This window comes from Somniosus microcephalus, chromosome 19, assembly GCF_052327205.1.
Source record: "Somniosus microcephalus isolate GS21.2 chromosome 19, FLI_Smic_1.0, whole genome shotgun sequence".
Classification (NCBI taxonomy): domain Eukaryota; kingdom Metazoa; phylum Chordata; class Chondrichthyes; order Squaliformes; family Somniosidae; genus Somniosus; species Somniosus microcephalus.
In genome coordinates, this window is record NC_141005.1 from 7943645 (window position 1) to 7961646 (window position 18002).

An 18002-nucleotide genomic window follows, 5' to 3' on the forward strand; every position below is an offset into this window, starting at 1 on the left:
ACACTGGGGGGGGGAAGGAGCCTAGGCGATTGCTGTCGAGAATGGATAATTCTGCTCCCACCCTGTTCCTGGACCAGTAAACCCGTTAAAAATAATTTCATTTGCAATATTGGAATCCCATGGAGAGTTCAGCTGTACCTATTATTATAACCTATAACTCACGAGTCGATCTTGGCTTACAGGTTTGAGGCAGACGTGTGTGTGTTTCTCTCAACAGTTCGGGATCGCGCGTTGCCTCTGTTTCGGGTAGGATCGAAATTCGAAGATGACAATCTGCCAAAAGATGCAGAGTTTACTCCAGTGGAATCAATAAATTTGTTTCTGTGACATTTTACATCTGCAAAATATGGGATAGTTTTCTGTAGTGTCAGTAAAAAAAACTCAATAGAACATGATGGCAGAAAAGCAAGTGCTGCTTCTCAACAAGGAATTCTGCACCAAGAGATTGTTTCCCCTTCATCAAATGTGCTGAATGCATTCTGTTTGCTTTGAATCCGGTTTGGTTTTTAAAATTGATTTAAGGCCACATTTCATGAAATGCTAGGAATTTAATAGCTGTTTTCTTCCAGTATTATGTTGCAGTGAGGCAGACTTCGAATCATACAGCAAAGGAGGAGGCCATTTGGCCCATCGTGCCGGTGCTGGCTCTTTGAAAGATTCTCTCCAATCAGTCCTGCTCTTTCCCCACAGCCCTGCAAATTTTTCCCCTTCAAGTATTTCTCCAATTCCCTTTTGAAAGTTTCTGTTGAATCTGCTTCCACCGCCCTTTCAGGCAGCGCATTCCAGATCACAACAACTCGCTGCGTAAAAAAAAAAATCTCATCTCCCCTCTCGTTCTTTTGCCAATTATCTTAAATCTGTGACCCCTGGTTACTGGCCCTCATACCAGTGGAAACAGTTTCTCCCTATTTACTCTATCAAAACCCTTCATGATTTTGAACACCTGTTAAATTTCCTCTTAACCTTCTCTGCTCCGAGGAGAAGAACCCCAGCTTCTCCAGTCTCTCCACATAACTGAAGCCCCTCAACCCTGGTAAATCTCTTCTGTACCTCTCTAAAGCCTTGACATCCTTCCTAAAGTGTGGTGCCCAGAATTGGACACAATACTCCAGTTGAGGTCTAACCAGTGATTTATAAAGGTTTAGCATAACTTCCTTGCTTTTGTACTCTATGCCTCTATTTATAAAGCCCAGGATCCCGTACTTCTGGTTCTTAGCAGTATTTCACAGCCTGACATCGTGGGTGGATATTTATATCTTTGTTTGGTCATTTTGCTAACTGCATTCGTTCACCATTTACTATAATTAGATGGATTAATTTAGAAAAGAACAAATAGCACTGACTCCATGTTCTCTCTGTTTAACATCTCTGCAGGTGGAATGCCTCCTACTCCTCAGACGATACAGCTCACCGGCCAGAAACAAAACCAACAGCAGTACGACCCTTCCAAAGGACCGCCGGTGCAGAACGCAGCCAGCCTGCACACGCCCCCACCCCAGCTGCCTAGCAGACTGCAACCCACAGCTATGCCATTGACGTCGCTCCCGGCTGCTATTCAGTTGGCGCAGCAGCGCATGGTGGAAACCCAGCTGCAGCCCCATCCCCAGCTTCACCCCCAACCCATTCTCCAGCCCCAGCCCCAAAACCTTCCTCCGGCCAAGGCCCAGCAGCAGTCCATTTCTCTTTCTCAGTCTCAGACCCAGCTTCAGGCTCAGCTGCAGCAGCAGGTGCAAGCTCCACTTCACATCCCGATGCAAACTCAACCGTCAGCGCAACTTCAGCAGTCACAAGCACACCTTTCACAACAGCAGGTAAAACGTCCTATCTGTAGGTGCTTTATTCACCAAAATGTATTGGTAGCAACGAATGTTGCTTTTTGAGACATAATGGTTCAAGCAGAAACCAAAGACTTGACTTCTTGGCTTATAGTTCAGTGTAGCTGCCTTCTGTACTTCCATCAACGCTATAAGTCGTAGCTTTTGTTACCGGTTTTCAGTGGCTCTAACTGTTCCTAGTTTCCAGTTTGTAATTGGTGCAATGAATGTTGGAATCATAACAGAGTCATACGGCACAGAAGGAGGCCATTTGGCCCATCAAGTCCATGCCGGCTCTCTGTGGAGCAATCCAGTCAGTCCCATTCCCCCGCTCTATCCCCGTAGCCCTGCAAGTTTATTTCCCTCAAGTGCCTATCCAGTCTCCCCTTGAAAACATTGAGTGTCTCCGCTTCCACCACTTCCGTCGGCAGTGAGTTCCAGGTCCTCACCACTCGCTGCGTAAAAAAGTTTTACCTCACGTTCCCCCCTGTATCTCTTGCCCAAAACCTTAAATCTGTGTCCCCTAGTCCTTGTACCATCAACTAGTGGGAACAGCCTTTCCCCATCTAGCCTATCCAAACCCGTCATAATCTTGTACACCTCTATCAAATCACCCCGCAACCTCCTTTGCTCTGATGAAAACAAATCCAGCTTCCCCTACCTGTCCTTGTAGCTAAGATCCCCCATCCCCGGAACCATTGTGGTAAATCTCCTCTGCACCATCTCGAGGGCCTTCACATCCTTCCTAAAGTGTGGTGACCAGAACTAGATGCAATACTCCAGTTGTGGCCTAACCAGCACTTTATAAAGGTTCAGCATAACTTCTCTACTTTTGTACTCAATAGCTCTATTTATGAAGCCCAAGATCCCATATGCTTTGCTAACCACTCTCTCAATATGTCCTGCCACCTTCAGGGACCTATGCACATTAATCCCAGGTCCCTCTGTCCCTGCACACTCTTTAAAACTGTGCCATTAAGTGTATATTGCCTCTCCCTGTTCCTTCTGCCAAAATGCATCACCTCACACTTCTCTATTAAATTCCATCTGCCACTTGTCTGCCCATTCTGCTAGCCTTTCTATGTCCTGTTGCAGTTGATTGGTATCAACATCATTGTTTGCCACACCCCCAAGTTTGGTGTCATCGGCAAATTTAGAAATTCTACTCTGTATTCCAATATCCAGGTCATATAGAACAGTGCTGTCATACCATTCTCCAGTCTGAAAAACAGCCATTTACCACAACTCGCTGTTATCTATCCTTAAGCCAATTCCTTATCCAAGCTGCCACTGACCCATCTATTCCATGAGCCTCAATTTTGTTAACCAACCTTCTATCTGGTACTTTGTCAAACGCCTTCCTAAAATCCATGTAGACAACATCCATTGCATTCCCTTCATCAATCCTCTCTGTTACTTCATCAAAAAATTCAATTGGATTAGTCAAACACGGTCTGACTTTTACAAATCTGTGTTGGCTCTCCTTAATTAGTTTAAATCTCTCCAAGTGCCCGTTTATTTTTTCCTTGATTATTGTTTCTAAAACTTTACCCACCACTGATGTTAAACTGACCGGCCTGTAGTTACTAGGATTGTCCTTACACCCTTGAGTACAGCACAGAAGGCGGCCATTTGGCCCGTTGAGTCTGCTCTTTCGCAGAGCAACCCAGTTAGTCCCCTCCCCTGCTCTTTCCCCATATCCCTGGAGTTTTTTCTCCCTTCAAGTATTTATCCAATTCCCTTTTACAGGATACTATTGAATCTGTTTCCACCACCCTATCAGGCAGTTCATTCCAAATCCTGACTTATTTATTATTATTATTGAATAATAGCAAATTCCTCCTGCCCCCAGTACGCGTATTTGAAGTTTGTTTTTAACCTTTCTCCCCACTCCGCTCACCCCGTGTCAGGAGACCTGCTGCAAGGGTGTCCATATTATGGGCTCGCGAAGCCCAGGGAACTCGCTCCTATTTGTGCTACGAAGGGTTGAAAAGTATGTCCGTGCGTGTGGAGGAAAGGATCGGGCTTGGCTCTGAGGCTCCCCACAAGCAGAAACCTGGCAGCACTTGCTGCCTGGGCTCAGACACGAGGAATGGTTACAGGCGGGCTCCACACACGCAACCCCAGCCCAACAAGGTTCAGCACCTGGCCCACTGGTGACCGAATAAGTCCAATTCCGCTTTTATTGCATGAAATTCAGGATTGTTCGGGTGGGTTTCTTTTTGCAGTATTTAGGGCCACTGTTTTATGTTCAGTGAATAAATCAGATTCCTCTTGTATTGCATTGGGCAGTACAGGATTTTCTGGAGTTTTTAGTGGTATTTTGGGGATTGCTTTCCATGCTTGTGTCTGGTTTTTCTGTGGAAACTGCCCATCAGCGGCCTTGGTCAGCATCATGGGCGGGGAACAGAAAAGTGTTGCATTGTGATCGTGATCATGAGAGCAGTCCTGGCTCTTGGTATCATAGAATGTTTGAGTGCAGAAACTGGCCATTCAGCCCATCAAATCTCATGGGGGTTCCCCAACTACTCTTGCTTGCTCCCCATACCTTTCTATTATTTTTCAGGCAACTAATTTAGAGTTGATGGACTTGGCTTCAGCAGTAGAATTCCACATTGTAACCACCCTCCGTGTAAAGAAATTTTGTCTAACCTTCCCTCTAATTCTTCTTACAATTATCTTGAATTTGTGCCCTCTATTTACCAGCTCACCAGCCAGCCCTATCTTAAGCCTCTCTCTCTCTCTCTCTCTCTATATAACTGTAGCCCGTCATCCCTGAAGCATTGTGTTCTTGAAGTCTAATACTGCTATTTCCAGAATTTAATGGAAGAACAATGGCAGGCTTTTTGTAAAAGAATAAAGTCATTCTGTGAAACATTTTGTGTTGAGATTGAGTAAGACGTAACCAATTTCTTTTACTGGAACCATTTTCACTTACTGGAATTGTTGTTTCCAGTCCCACAAGTCAGACTTGCTCACTTTCTCCAAACTTGGCTGCGCTTTTAATTTTGACAGTCAGTTGAATAAAGAACAAAAATGATGAATGAGAAAAGGCCTGTCTTCATCAGGATCCACACAACCCAATTCCCCTTCTTCCTCTATTGATTGGTGCCAATCTTGCTGCTCCACAATGAATCCGGAGCCTGTTTTCTTCTGTGTTCCACTTTAATCAGCATTTGTTATGCCATCGATTAGTGTATTCCATAAATTACCCACATATAAAAAAGTTCCTCATTATGCTCCGGTCATGGTTTCTTTAACCTACAATCGTGTAACCTGTTTGTGTTTTTCTGGTTCTGCACAAACCATCCTTTTGAGAATCAGTACTCAATAACTAGTAATGGACAAATTCTGTGCTATACACACCTGAAATATTACTAATACGTTAGGATATATAGCTGTTAAAATTTTTATGTAACTTATCATTTTTCGTGTCGCCTCCAGTCTTATGTCCCTGCCTGCACCCTATTAGATAGAATGTACAGCACAAAAACAGGCCATTCGGCCCAACTGGTCCATGCTGGTGTTCCACACGAGCCTCCTCCATCTCGCCCGATCAGCATGTCCTTCTATTCCTTTCTCCCATACATGTTTACCTAGATTCCCCTTAAATGCATCTCTGCTATTCACCCCAACTACTTGTGGTAGCGAGGTCACATTCTAACCCTTCTCTGCATAACGATGTTTCTCCTGAATTCCCTATTGGATTTATTTATGACGCCTAGTTTTGGATTCCCGCAGAAGTGGAAACATCTCCTCTGTCTACCCTATCAACCCCTATACAGAGTTATACTTTTGTTATTCCTCGGTTAGGAATCTAGATAAATGAACCTAGTGCTTTATTTGCTTTTCTTACGGTCTTATTTAACCTGCGTCGCTACTTTCAGTAATTTGTGCATCTGTACCCCTAGGTCCCTTTGCTCCTCTACCCTATTTAGACTCTTCACTTACAAGGAGTATGTGCCCTCCTTATTCTTGCCAAAATGCACCACTTCACACTTATCCATATTAAAATTCATTTGCCAATTACAGGAAACTTTGTGCTATCCGGCACCCACGGGACCAAGCTGCTGCCGTTGCCTCAAAACTGCCGTACTCTCCAGAGTTAATGTTGAGAGATACGGAGATTCTTATCTCCGTATTTGACAACAAACACTGTTGCTTAGCAACAGCTTCTAAACACTCGGGTGTGGCCCTAAAGCTCTGTAGCTGAAGCTGTTGCTATAGCTACAGACCTTGCACGTCTTGACTGTTCAATCAAAGCAAAAAAAACAAACAAAAAGAATAAAAAACGGCGGCTGATTTTTGCCGGTGGCTCCAGATTGCCGGATAGCTCACCTCCGGATAGCGCAAAGTTTCCTGTACATGCCCATTCTGCAAGTTTACTAATGTCTTCATGTATTTTGTTGCAGTCCTCCTCTGTGCTCATCATCCCTTTTAACCACCTTGCCCCCACACTTTGGAGCATCTCCACATTACCACCTCCCTCCCCTGCAGGCACTTCCTTTCTGACCATGCCTTTGCCCCTTCCTTTCCCCCCGAGTCGGTATCCACTCACTTATGTAATGCCTTGTACGGCACGCTTGAGCTGTCTGTGTGTAGCGAGTGCTGTAGCAATGTAAGTGGTTGTTGTATTTATACAAAGATTTTGCGGTTTCTGTAGAAAATCTGAATGTTCAGTTTATGAATGACCAGCTTTTTTTGTGCTTTGATTTTTGCGTAGACTGTGACGTTGATGCGATCGACGAGCGACTCTGGCCAGGCGTGCCAGCGACTGATTGCCAATTCACTGCCTACCTCATCTGTGCCACAAGTGACCCTTTCAGGGACAATCGCCTCTGTTACCGTGCATCAAACATTGACTAACAGGACTTCCCTGGCTGCTAACAGGCCAGTGTCACCAGTCTCACAGTCCAAGCAAGTGGGGCTGGTTGGCTTATCTGTCACAGCACCACCTAAAGCCCAAGCGGTATTACAGACTTCAGCACCAGTTTCACAGGAAAGCACTACGAACGCACAAGATAAAGTTGTTGAACAAGTCAAACAGGTAGGAACCGTGGTTGTAATTTTGCTTTTTAATTCCATTGCGCCCAGGTTGTAATGGGTTTCCTCAACCATATGATTTTTAAATAATTTTGTTAATTATTGAGCAGATTAAACACTCTGTCTCTCTACTCTATCAGAACCTTTCATAATAGAGGTCTTTAAAATTATGGAAGGATTTGATAGAGTAGACAGAGAGTGTTTCCACTTGTGGGGAAGAGCTAGAGGCCATCAAGATGATAGTCACCAAGAAATCCAATCGGGAATTCAGGAGAAACCTCTTTACTCAGAGAGTGGTGAGAATGTGGAACTCGCTACCACAGGGAGTGGTTGAGGCGAATAGTATAGATACAGTTAAGGGGAGGATGGATAAACATGAGGGAGAAAGGAATAGAGGGTTATGCTGATGGAGTTAAATGAGGAAAGACGGGAAGAGGCGCGAGTCGAGCATAAACGCCGGCATGGACTGGTTGGGCCGAATGGCCTGTTTCTCTGCTGTAAATTCTATGTATTTTTTGTCCCTGCATTGAAAACTTGTATTCCTTAAATTGTTTAATTTTTAGTTTAAGAATGTGGCATATGTTTTACTGATTGCAATATACTAGAAGGGCAATTTACAAATAGTTTCTTGTGAAAGGAAACTAGAGGCGGTTATTGCATCGGCATATGCATTCTCTTGACTCATCAGCACTTGCCGCACAAGAGCAGCAGGCAGAATTGAATTTTGTCTTTTTTTAATGTAGTTCAAAAAAGCTTTGATTTATTTTTTTGTTAAAGTAAGGGGGTGGGGGAGAGACTGTCCATGCAGTCTTCTACCCGCTCCCCAATCGCTTGTTCCAACTCTGACCCAGTGTCAGTATGCAGGCCCGTCAAGGTATCAAGCATGTGAAGATTTTTATTTTGAAACTTGTCCCATTCAGCTGAGTACTGATGGCCTAATGTAGGGGGGAATGGAAGTGTTTGGGAAAGTAACACTTCTGATGCCCAGGCCAGGTTCAGTGCACAGGTTGTTATTCTTATAGGGATAAAGCTTTCGCTGTTCCCGTTCAACAGTGTGCTGCAATCCCCATTTTGGAAGTGGATTCCCCATGCAGGGCTGTCTTCAAGGGCTGCAGTGTTGTGCGTACCTTGGAGCCTGGGAGGTTACATATAAAGTTAAAATCCACATTACCGTTAATCTGCATGGATCTCGAGTTGCAACAGATTTAGGATTTATTATTCATCAATCAGGCAATAACCCTTTCCAAACCTCCCCAAAATTCAAACAGGACATGAAAGAGTTATCAATTCAAATAACACTGAATTGCCTCGGCTTCAGGGGCCAGATTTCCAGGGCTCGGGGGCTGCTTGCGACCCACGGACTGCATTTTGGGTCACCCTTGCGCTATTGCACCAACGTGACCTTTCAACGTGTGACATCAACAATCAACTGCTTGAGGAAAGTTTGCAATTATGGGCAGTTCTACATTTGAACTTGTGTCCTCTAGTACAGGGATGTGTAACTCGTAGACACACCCCCTCAAACGCTGGCTATCTGGCCCGCAAAGCCCAGGCAACCCAGCCCTGTTTGCACTTACATTTAGGAACAGGAGGAGGAGATTCAGCCCCTCGAGCCTGTTCCACCATTCAATTGGATCGTGGCTGACCTGTATCTTAAACTCCATTCACCCGTCTTGGTTCAGTAACCCTTGATACTTTTACCTAACAAAAATCTATCAATCCCAGTTTTGAAATTTTCAATTGACCACACACCCGCCGCCCCCCCCCCCCCCCCCAGCCTCAGCAGTTTTTTGGGGAGAGAGTTCCAGATTTCCACCACCCTTTGTGTGAAGAAGTGCTTCCTGACATCACCCCTGAACGGCCTGGCTCTAATTTTAAGGTTCTGCCCCCTTGTTCTAGACTCTCCCACCGGAGGAAATAGTTTCTAACAACTCGTTTTACTCATCTTAAACACCTCAATTAGATCACCCCTTAATCTTTTATACTCAAGGGAGTACAAGCCCAGTCTATGCAACTAGTCCGATTTCTTACTCGCTGCTTTGCCTGTATTTGTGACGGCTGGTTTGGAAAGGCCTGTTGCCTCAGCGGTTGGCAAATCGTGAATCAGGACACCGAGATCTGTTAGCATCAACAAATCTGAGATATTGTAAATGAATGGAAACGGGGATTTATGTGTTCTGCAACCCCCGAGGCTTGGACCCAATCTAGTTGTGAATATTTAGTGACTGATTTCGCCTCTGAAACAGCGAGGGAATGAATCTTTTCTCCATCACCTCAGGTAAGTTTGAACCTGGGTTCCAGAGTTGAAGGGGCGTATCGTGTTCACCCACTGAACCTGCCAGTCCACTGCAGCTGTTGTGTTCTATCATAGAATTGTGCAGCACAGAAGGAGGCTGTTTGGCCCATTTGCCTGTGCCAGCTCTTTGAAAGCCCACCCCCCTGCTCTTTCCCCAAATCCAGGCAACTTTTTCCTTTTCAAGTATTTACCCAATTCCTTTTTGAAAGTTATTATTGAATCTGCTTCCACCGCCCTTTCAGGCAGCACGGCCTAGAAATTGAGTGCCCTTAGCGCCGATTTTGCGGCGCTAGAGGGCCTAGCGCTGCATTTGGCGCCGGCGCCGAAATTGCCTGGGGCCCTTACGCCGCGGTAGACCGGTAGCGCTGCGCCGGCACCGATGACGTCATCGGTGTGCGCAGCGTCCCGGTTGCCATGACGACGGGCCCCAGCGCCGAAATTCAGTTGCGGCCGCCTCGCCCGTGGCAGCCGCAACTAAGACTCTGGCAACAGAGTCTTCCCCGAGTTTGCGCCGGCGCATTAAGGTCGCGCTGCGGCCGGCCGCTTTCCCGTCGGCTGCCTGCCCGCACCTCCCTCCCCGGACTCCTCCACCCCCCCCCCGCGGAACAGATGCGTCTGGCCTGCAAGCCCGGCACTTGTCCGAGGTGCCGGGCTCATTTTTTCAATATTTGAACGGACAGCGGGCGGGTGCAGGCAGCTCCTCCTTAACTGAAGGAGGAGGCCTGCACTTCCCCAGCCTGCCGCACCGCATCGGGTGCCGCAGCGCCGGATTAGCGCCGCAATTCGGCACTTAGCGCCCATTGGGAGGCGCTCACGCCCGCCAGTAGCGCCGGCAGCCGTCTGGGCGCGGCGCTACTGAATTTTTGGCGCGCGCAAGGGAATTAGCGCCGGCGCTAAATTTCCGGCGCTAAAGCCCTGGCGCGGCGTCAACTCAATTTCTAGGCCCACATTCCAGATCACAACTCACTGTATTAAAAAAAATACATTTATTAAAATTCTCATCTGCCCCCTGGTTCCTTTGCAATTACCTTTAAATCTGTGTCCTCTGGTTACTGACCCTTCTGCCACTGGAAACCGTTTCTTCCTGTGTACCTATCAAAACCCCGCAACACTTACTAAATCTCCCCTTAACCTTCTCTGCTCTAAGGAGAACAATCTCAGCTTCTCCAGTCTCTCCACATTACTGAAGTCCCACATCCCTGGTACCATTCTAGTAAATCTCCTCTGCACCCTCTCCCTATGAGTAGATTTTAAGTCTTGTGAAAACCAGCAAGAGAATTGGAACTTTAGTTTTAAATGGAATTATACAAGGACGTTGATTGGGTGATTGTGCTCCATCACCCTCTTCATTAATAGGAAAACCAGATACACCAACGAATTGCCGAACTTAGAAAAGAGGGATTGTGGTCAATGAGAAGACTGCCACGACTCCAGGAAGCACCGCGGCCGAAATCTCACTGGGACTATCTGCTGGAGGAAATGCAGTGGATGGCGGCAGATTTTGCTCAAGAAAGGAGGTGGAAGATGGGCATTGCTAAAAAGGTAAACGCGTGTCTGGCCTGAGGTGCACGAATAGAAAGGAAGGAAGACTGGGCCTTCCGACAGCCCCTTACTGGGTCTCTCAGAGTACCTCCCGTCCATGGGATTTGTTTTTGAAGGGCAGTCACTGTTGTTAGAAGGCTAAACAATTAGCACACAACAAGGCCCCACAAACCGTGTATGAGGTGAATGGCTCGTTGGTCAGTTTTTGGTGGTGCTGGTTGAGGGGTGAATGTTGGTCCAGGAAGACTCCAAGTAATTAATTGTCTGTGAAGCGCTTTGAGACGTCCCGAGGATTTGAAAGGCGCTCTATAAATGCACGTCTCTTTTTCTTATCTTGACCTGATAGAGGTCTGTGACCTGATAGAGGTCTTTAAAATTATGACAGGGTCCGATAGGGTAAATATAGAGACGATCTTTACACTTGTGGGAGAGTCCAGAACTAGGGGTCATAAATAGAAGTTGGTCATTAATAAATGCAGTAGAGAAACTTCTTTCCCCAGAGAGTGGTGAGAATGTGGAACTCGCTACCACAGGGAGTGGTTGAGGCGAATAGTATAGAGGCATTTAAGGGGAAGCTAGATAAGTACATGAAGGGAGAAAGCACGGTGGCATAGTGGTTAGCACTGTTGCCTCACAGCGCCAGGGACCCGGGTTCGAATCCGGCCTCGGGTGACTCTGTGTGGAGTTTGCACATTCTCCCCGTGTTTGCGTGGGTTTCCTCCGGGTGCTCCGGTTTCCTCCCACGGGTTAGGATGATTGGCTACGATAAATTGACCCTTAGTGTTAGGGGGATTAAATACGTGGGGTTACGGGGATCGGGTGGGATATGTGTCGGTGCAGGCTCGATGGGCCGAAATGGCCTCTATCTGCACTGTGGGATTTCTGTGATTCTGTGAAAGGAGCAAAGGTTATGCTGATAGGGTGGGAGGAGGCTCGTGTGGAGCATAAACACCGCATGGTCCTCTTGGCCGACTGACCCGTTTCTGTGCTGTAAGTTCTATAATATAAATGCGAGTTTGTTCTTTAATCAACAGAATTAATGTTTTGGAGCTCAGCAAACGCTAGCATTGAATGCACTGTGTGTATTTAAGTATAATAAGCAGCAATGAAATTTTATGGGTACAATAAATTGCCTCAGCTGTTTTTATTAAGTCTTATGATTAATTTAGATTATCTATGGTGCTATTGATTTAAAAAAAAAAAAGCAATCAGTAATTCTTTGTTGCAACCAGCTTGCACGAACTGTTGTACGTCATCATGAAGAACAGAAGCTGAATGAAGAGAGAGCGAGAAGAGAAGAACATGCCAAACTAAGGCGAAAAGCTGCTTTGGTTGCTAGAGAGGTGCTGCACTTCTGGTGTAATATCGAAAAGGTAAAGTATCTAAATATTCATGAATGCAATAAAGATCTGTCGAGCTTTAATCAGCCGTAAGTATAGATCTGTTCCAGCAAGTGCCGGAAATAACACAACAGGTCTGTCACCTGAAACATTAACTCTTGTCAGAATTCCCAAATTGTGTCTGACCGCATGTCAAGAGTTATCTGGCATCGTGAGAATCTGAAAGTGCTGTTGAAACAAAATGTTGTCCGTGTCTGTCATTGATGCTTTATTATGCATGTTATAGAGACCATTGCGCATCCCCGATTTTCATCACTCCACCATTGGCAGCTGTCCCTCGGCCCTAAGCTCTGGAATTCCCTTCCTAAATCTCTCCACCTCTCTTTCCTCCTTTAAGACGCTCCTTAAAACCTACCTCTGACCAAGCTTTGGGTCACCTGTCCTAATATCTCCTTTATGTGGCTCGGTGTCACATTTTATTTGATAATCGCTCCTGTGAAGTGCCTTAGGATGTTTTACTACGTTAAAGGCGCTGTATAAATGCAAGTAGTTGTTGTTGTTGTTCAACTGACCATGCAGGAACTGGGTAATGGATGTGGTTGTCAGCCCGAGTAATGAAGTGCTGTGATTTGCCAGGTGATGTTGGCTTGCACAGATTTAGCCAGTCATTAGTGAAGGATGCTGTGGCCAGTAATGGATTCATAAGTTGTAACTTCAAAACAGCTGTGCAGCAAGGCAGATCCCACAGCACCTGGGGCTGAAGATATTCTCGAATCATTCCCGGCGTGATGAGATGATTGTGTAAAGTAAAAACAGCATTTGTTTTCTTTAATCTGTTTGACCCTGATCAGGCATTTGGGGAGAGTTGGGAAGAGGGAAAGAAATGATCTTGAAGTCCAAAGGATTTGAGGGAGTACGATAGCAAAATACTGCAGATGTTGGAAATCCGAAATAACAACAGAAAATGCTGGAAAAACTCAGCAGGTCAGGCAACATCCGTGGAGAGAAATTTGAGTTGACGTTTCGGGTCCATGCTTATTGGAATTTCTGTGTCTGATAAGATCATTCGCTGGTCTTTATACACTATGGAGATCCCCCTTTAAACCCCTCTGTCTCTCCATCTCCCTCTCCTTCAAGACCCACCTCTTTGACCAAGCTTTTGGTCACCCCTCCTAATATCTCCTTATTTGGTTCAGTGTCCATTTTTGTCCGACCATGCCTCTGTGAAGCGCCTTGAGACGTTTCTGCATTAAATACACCATTTGTTGTTTGTACTTTCTAGCACCTGACTATTCACAAAGATGTGAATGCAAGGAAGAAATCTTCTCGGGTAATCAGGTTTTTTAGGTAGGGTCCGTGGTAGTGAGAAAATATTTTTTGCCCCATCACTGCATAATATAGAGAATATCTTGAGTACAGATTGGAAAAAGGCAATTTTTAAAGTTCTGCATTTTCTTTTCAGGTTGTAGAAGTCAAATTGCAGCTTTATATGGAAGAGCAACGGAGAAAAACATTAAATTTACGGAAGGAATCATCAAACCGAGGTTAAGAATGCAGTTCAGCATTTAAAAAAGAATTGTTGGGTTTATATTTGGGCGGTTTCAAGCCCCCAGAGCAAATATCCTGTAAGTTATTTGTTAACTTTAAACTGATGTAAGTGCTTGAGTACTGTATTTGTAATATTTGGATATTCTTTTCCTTTCAGGCCAAAACTCTGCATCTCCATGGCCCAAGTCCGAAAAGCTGAGTGACATAGTAAGTTCTCAAATGGACTATTTATATATTAAACTGGTTAGAATGTGATGTTACAGAACCTTTTTATAGGGTCCTGCCCAGTATATATAAAAAGGGGTTAGATAAAGGATTAAGCCAAGATTTTAGTGCTTTCTAGGTTTTTTTTTAAACGATCTAATACGGAGCTATCATTAACATGGAGAAGTACTTCAAAATTTAATCTTCTTAGTAAAGGAGTAATCCTTGTAACAATTGAAACTAAATAGCCATGAGAAATGCTAATGTCTGAAGTCGTGTATTTTTAATTTGTAGGATCCATTGGGCAACGAAAGCAAAAGAAAAGCTAGTGATTCGTTTGCTGGGGCTGGGGAAGCAGGTTTGTTAATCGTAGGTTGTCATCTGCCATTAAAGGAGTTTATGTCTGCCCACAAATGAAACTAAAACTGTGTTCTGACATTCATTTTCAGTGGAAGACTGTGAGGAAACCATCGAAGAACAGGAGGCCATTGAAGGCACCGTTGACCATCAAACTGAATTGGCAGATTTAGCCAAACAAGGTAAGCAGGGCCACTTTTGCCACTGAATTGAAAAGAACCTTGGTAGGTACATTGGCCTTGGAAGGGGGTGCGGGGTGGATTCACCGCAATGATGCCGCGGCTTAGAGTTAAATGATGCGGACAGGTTGCATAAACTTAACTTGTATTCTCTTGAGTTTAGAAGGTTGAGGGGTGATCTAAAGCAAAATACTGCGGATGCTGGAAATCTGAAATAAAAATAGAAAATGCTGGAAACACTCAGCAGGTCAGGCAGCATCTGTAGAGCGAGAAACAGAGTTAACGTTTCAGGTCGATGACCCTTCATCAGAACTGACGAAAGGTCACCAACCTGAAACGTTGACTCGGTTTCTCTCTTCACAGATGCTGCCTGACCTGCTGAGTGTTTCCAGCATTTTCTGTTTTTATTTGAGGAGTGATCTAATTCAGAGATTTGATAGATACAGAAAACTTTGTGATATCCGGCGCCGACGGGACCGAGCTGTTGCCGTCCCATCAAAACTGCCGGACACACCAGCGTTAATGTTGAAACATACGGAGATTTTGAGCTCCGTCTCTGGCAACAAACCCTGTTGCTTAGCAACAGCTTCTAACAGTCGGCCGTACCTTGCAAGCGTCTCTAGCTTAGCAACAGCTTCAGCGAGACCTTGCAGAGCCTGACTGGTGGAAAAAAAAAAGCAACGAAAAGAAAAAAAACCTAACGAAACGGCTCCTGATTTTTGCCGGTGGCGCGAGCATTCTGGACAGTTAACCTCCGGATAAACCAAAGTTTCCTGTATAGAGAAACTATTTCCTCTGGTGAGTGAATCAAGAATGAGGGACATAACCTTAAAATTAGAGCTAGGTCATTTTGGAGGGAAATCAGGAAGCGGTGGGTGCTGGGGGGCAATTGGAACTTTCAAGATTGAGATTGGTGGATTTTTGTTGGGTGAGGGTATTGAGGGGTAAGGAGCTAAGGCGGGTAAATGGAGTTGAGGTACAGATCAGCCGTGATCTCATTGAATGGCGGCGCAGCCTCCAGGGGCCAAATGGCCGCCTCCTGTCCCTGTGTTCACATGCAATTATTATTTAATTTGCTTGCAGCTGAAATGCCTCTGGAAGATCTTGTTCGCCAGTATGCTGGTGCTTATTCCGAAAACTTTGACTGGCCAGCTCCAGATTCTTCTGACAGTGAAGATGATGACTATGAGGAGGATGAAGGTATGTTCTACATCCACTCGGGACAGGTAAAACCTCGAAGATGGTTTTTTAAAAAATCTGTGGAAGAGTAATTTGTGAATTGAGTATAATTATTAGGTAACCCGATCAGCGCTTGATAAATTTAAGGCTCGTTTCCTGCACTTTGCCTCGTTTCTGTATGACTAACGCAAGCCCTCTGGATCTTGCACGATGCATGCTGGATACTAATGAGTCTCTGTGTTTCAGAGATGGAAGAAGAGTCTGCTGCCGAATTTGGCAGTCCGGAGCAAGGGGTGGCAATCGACTCCTTGCTGAGCGTAGACCAGTACAGAGCGGCGGAGAGAATAAATACCAATCCAGCCGAGGGGAGGAGACCAAGGAAGGACATCGCCGAGGTTTCCGCTGCTGCTGAGCCCCTCCTGCCCAAGGGCACAGCTCGTTACGCATCCTCGGTAATTGTGTTCCTCGGGCCGGTTGTGCGGGGGAAGCGGCTTTTTGGTGCAGTGGCGTGTTCAATGTACAAACTGAGGCCTTTTCCTTTTCTCCGACAGGTGAGGAACGTTGCTCCTTTCTTGCTTCACGGGACTCTTCGGGAATACCAGCAGATTGGAGTTGACTGGTTAGCTGCTCTGCATAGAAGAAAGCTAAATGGGATTTTGGCCGACGACTCGCGATTAGGCAAGACTGTGCAGATCATTGGTTTTCTAGCCCATCTCGCCTCAAATGAAGGTAAGGCGATAGCAAGGAGGCTAAATGCAGAGCTCAAATCTGAATATTTTCTGCGCCCAAGTTATAACCTGATCAATTTGACGTTCACAATTGAAAATGTACATTTGTGTTTTGGGAGGACAACTAAGCATGATGGCAGAGCAGCAGTCAAATGGACTTGGTGATATCGTTCAGTAGGGGAACTCTGCTGGCTTGTGTGCCTCGTGTCATTGTGTTCGGTCTATTTTTCAGACTGAATGTAAACCTTTTTTTCCTTAAATAGAAAGACTTGCATTAGTACAGAGCCTTTCACAACCTCAGGACATCCCAAAGAGCTTTATGGCCAATGAAGTACTTTTGAAGTGTAGCCACTGTTGTAATGTAGGAAACTCGGCAGCCAGTTTGCGCACAGCAAGCTCCCACAAACAGCAATGACATTCGACGGGCCTTCTTCCGTGCTGTAACCAAATGACCAGATCATCTATTTTTAGTGATGTTGGTTGAGGGATAAATATTGGCCCCAGGACACCGGGGAGAACTCCCTTGCTGCTCTTCAGATAATGGCCGTGGGATCTTTTACTCCTGCCTAAGAGGGCAGACGGGGCCTCGGTTTAACGTCTCATCCGAAAACGGCACCTCCGACAGTGCAGCACTCCCTCAGTACTGCACTGGGAGTGTCAGCCCAGATTTTTGTGCTCGAGGAATACAGGAAACTCTTTTTTATCTGGCACCGGCGTGGTGCCGGTTTATCAAAAAGTCCGGATTACAGAGAGGTATAGTTAAAGGTACGAGAGCCCCGTACACAGCAACAAATCCAGGCTTCCCTGTTGCTTAGCAACAGCTGCAGGAACCCCGGCCACAGACCAAGCATCCCTGTTGCTTAGCAACAAGTGCAGAAACCCCCGATTACACGGCCACAGATCCAGGAACGGCCACTAATATGAAGAAAAACTTAACTGAACCTACTCGTGAATTTTGCCGGTTAACCGAGATTTCCGGTTGTTTGGGTGCCGGTAAATCGAGAGTTTCCTGTAGTAGCAATTTTGTTAAAATTGTTACCACCATAAGTAACGTCTCCCTGATGTACCCCCCACCCCTCCCCCTGCCACAGACTGGAACAATTTCAACCAACTCTTTTCACTGTAATTGAGCTAGGAATTGTATCTGCACCTGTTCATGCACTAAGCAATTTGCATTCTGTGTGAACTAAAAGCAGAAAATGACCGAAATGGACAGCAGATCAATCAGCATCTGAAAGAGGAAGAGAGGTTCATGTTGCAGTTGTGACCTTTCATCAGAACTGACTTTATTTGAGAATATGCAGCATTTGTTTTTCTTTTTAACTGTAGTCTTAAATGTGTTTTTGTGATTTGAAGTGAAGTTAGAAGTGACTGGTTTAATGGTAATTTATTTATAAAGCATCATTCATTTTAAAGTTCTGTTTGTGATTGGCTTCCAATTCGAAATAACAAACTATTGAATTAGCGCAAGCTCGTTGATTCAGTCTCGGAGAAATTTTGAATTTATTGTGGTAGATGCATCCTGAGATTTTTATGCATGGTCCGTATTTTTGTCTTAAGGCATCTGGGGTCCACATCTGGTTGTGGTGCGAACTTGTAAAATGCTTAACTGGGAAATGGAATTCAAAAGGTGGTGTCCAGGACTCAAGATCATGATGTACTTTGGCACAAGGAAAGAACGTAGAGTCAAGAGAGAGGTAACACTACATTGATTCATTTGTTTCAGCTACAACTATCTGGAAAGATTGAACAGGCTGGGGCTTTCTTTAGAA

At 45.3% G+C, this 18002-nt stretch overlaps 1 protein-coding gene across 9 annotated transcripts in view; it reads left to right on the forward strand.

The window, feature by feature from the left end:
- Nucleotides 1–18002, forward strand: part of ep400 (E1A binding protein p400) — a 164821-nt gene that overhangs the window by 54306 nt on the left and 92513 nt on the right. For all 9 annotated transcript variants that reach the window (XM_086011917.1, XM_086011920.1, XM_086011919.1 and 6 more), the window contains 12 exons: nucleotides 1375–1811; nucleotides 6538–6861; nucleotides 10510–10695; nucleotides 11928–12068; nucleotides 13498–13579; nucleotides 13741–13790; nucleotides 14082–14145; nucleotides 14237–14326; nucleotides 15407–15523; nucleotides 15749–15954; nucleotides 16054–16231; nucleotides 17791–17927. In XM_086011917.1, the coding sequence (XP_085868043.1) occupies nucleotides 1375–1811; nucleotides 6538–6861; nucleotides 10510–10695; nucleotides 11928–12068; nucleotides 13498–13579; nucleotides 13741–13790; nucleotides 14082–14145; nucleotides 14237–14326; nucleotides 15407–15523; nucleotides 15749–15954; nucleotides 16054–16231; nucleotides 17791–17927 (2012 nt within the window). The remainder of the gene's footprint in view (nucleotides 1–1374; nucleotides 1812–6537; nucleotides 6862–10509; nucleotides 10696–11927; nucleotides 12069–13497; nucleotides 13580–13740; nucleotides 13791–14081; nucleotides 14146–14236; nucleotides 14327–15406; nucleotides 15524–15748; nucleotides 15955–16053; nucleotides 16232–17790; nucleotides 17928–18002) is intronic.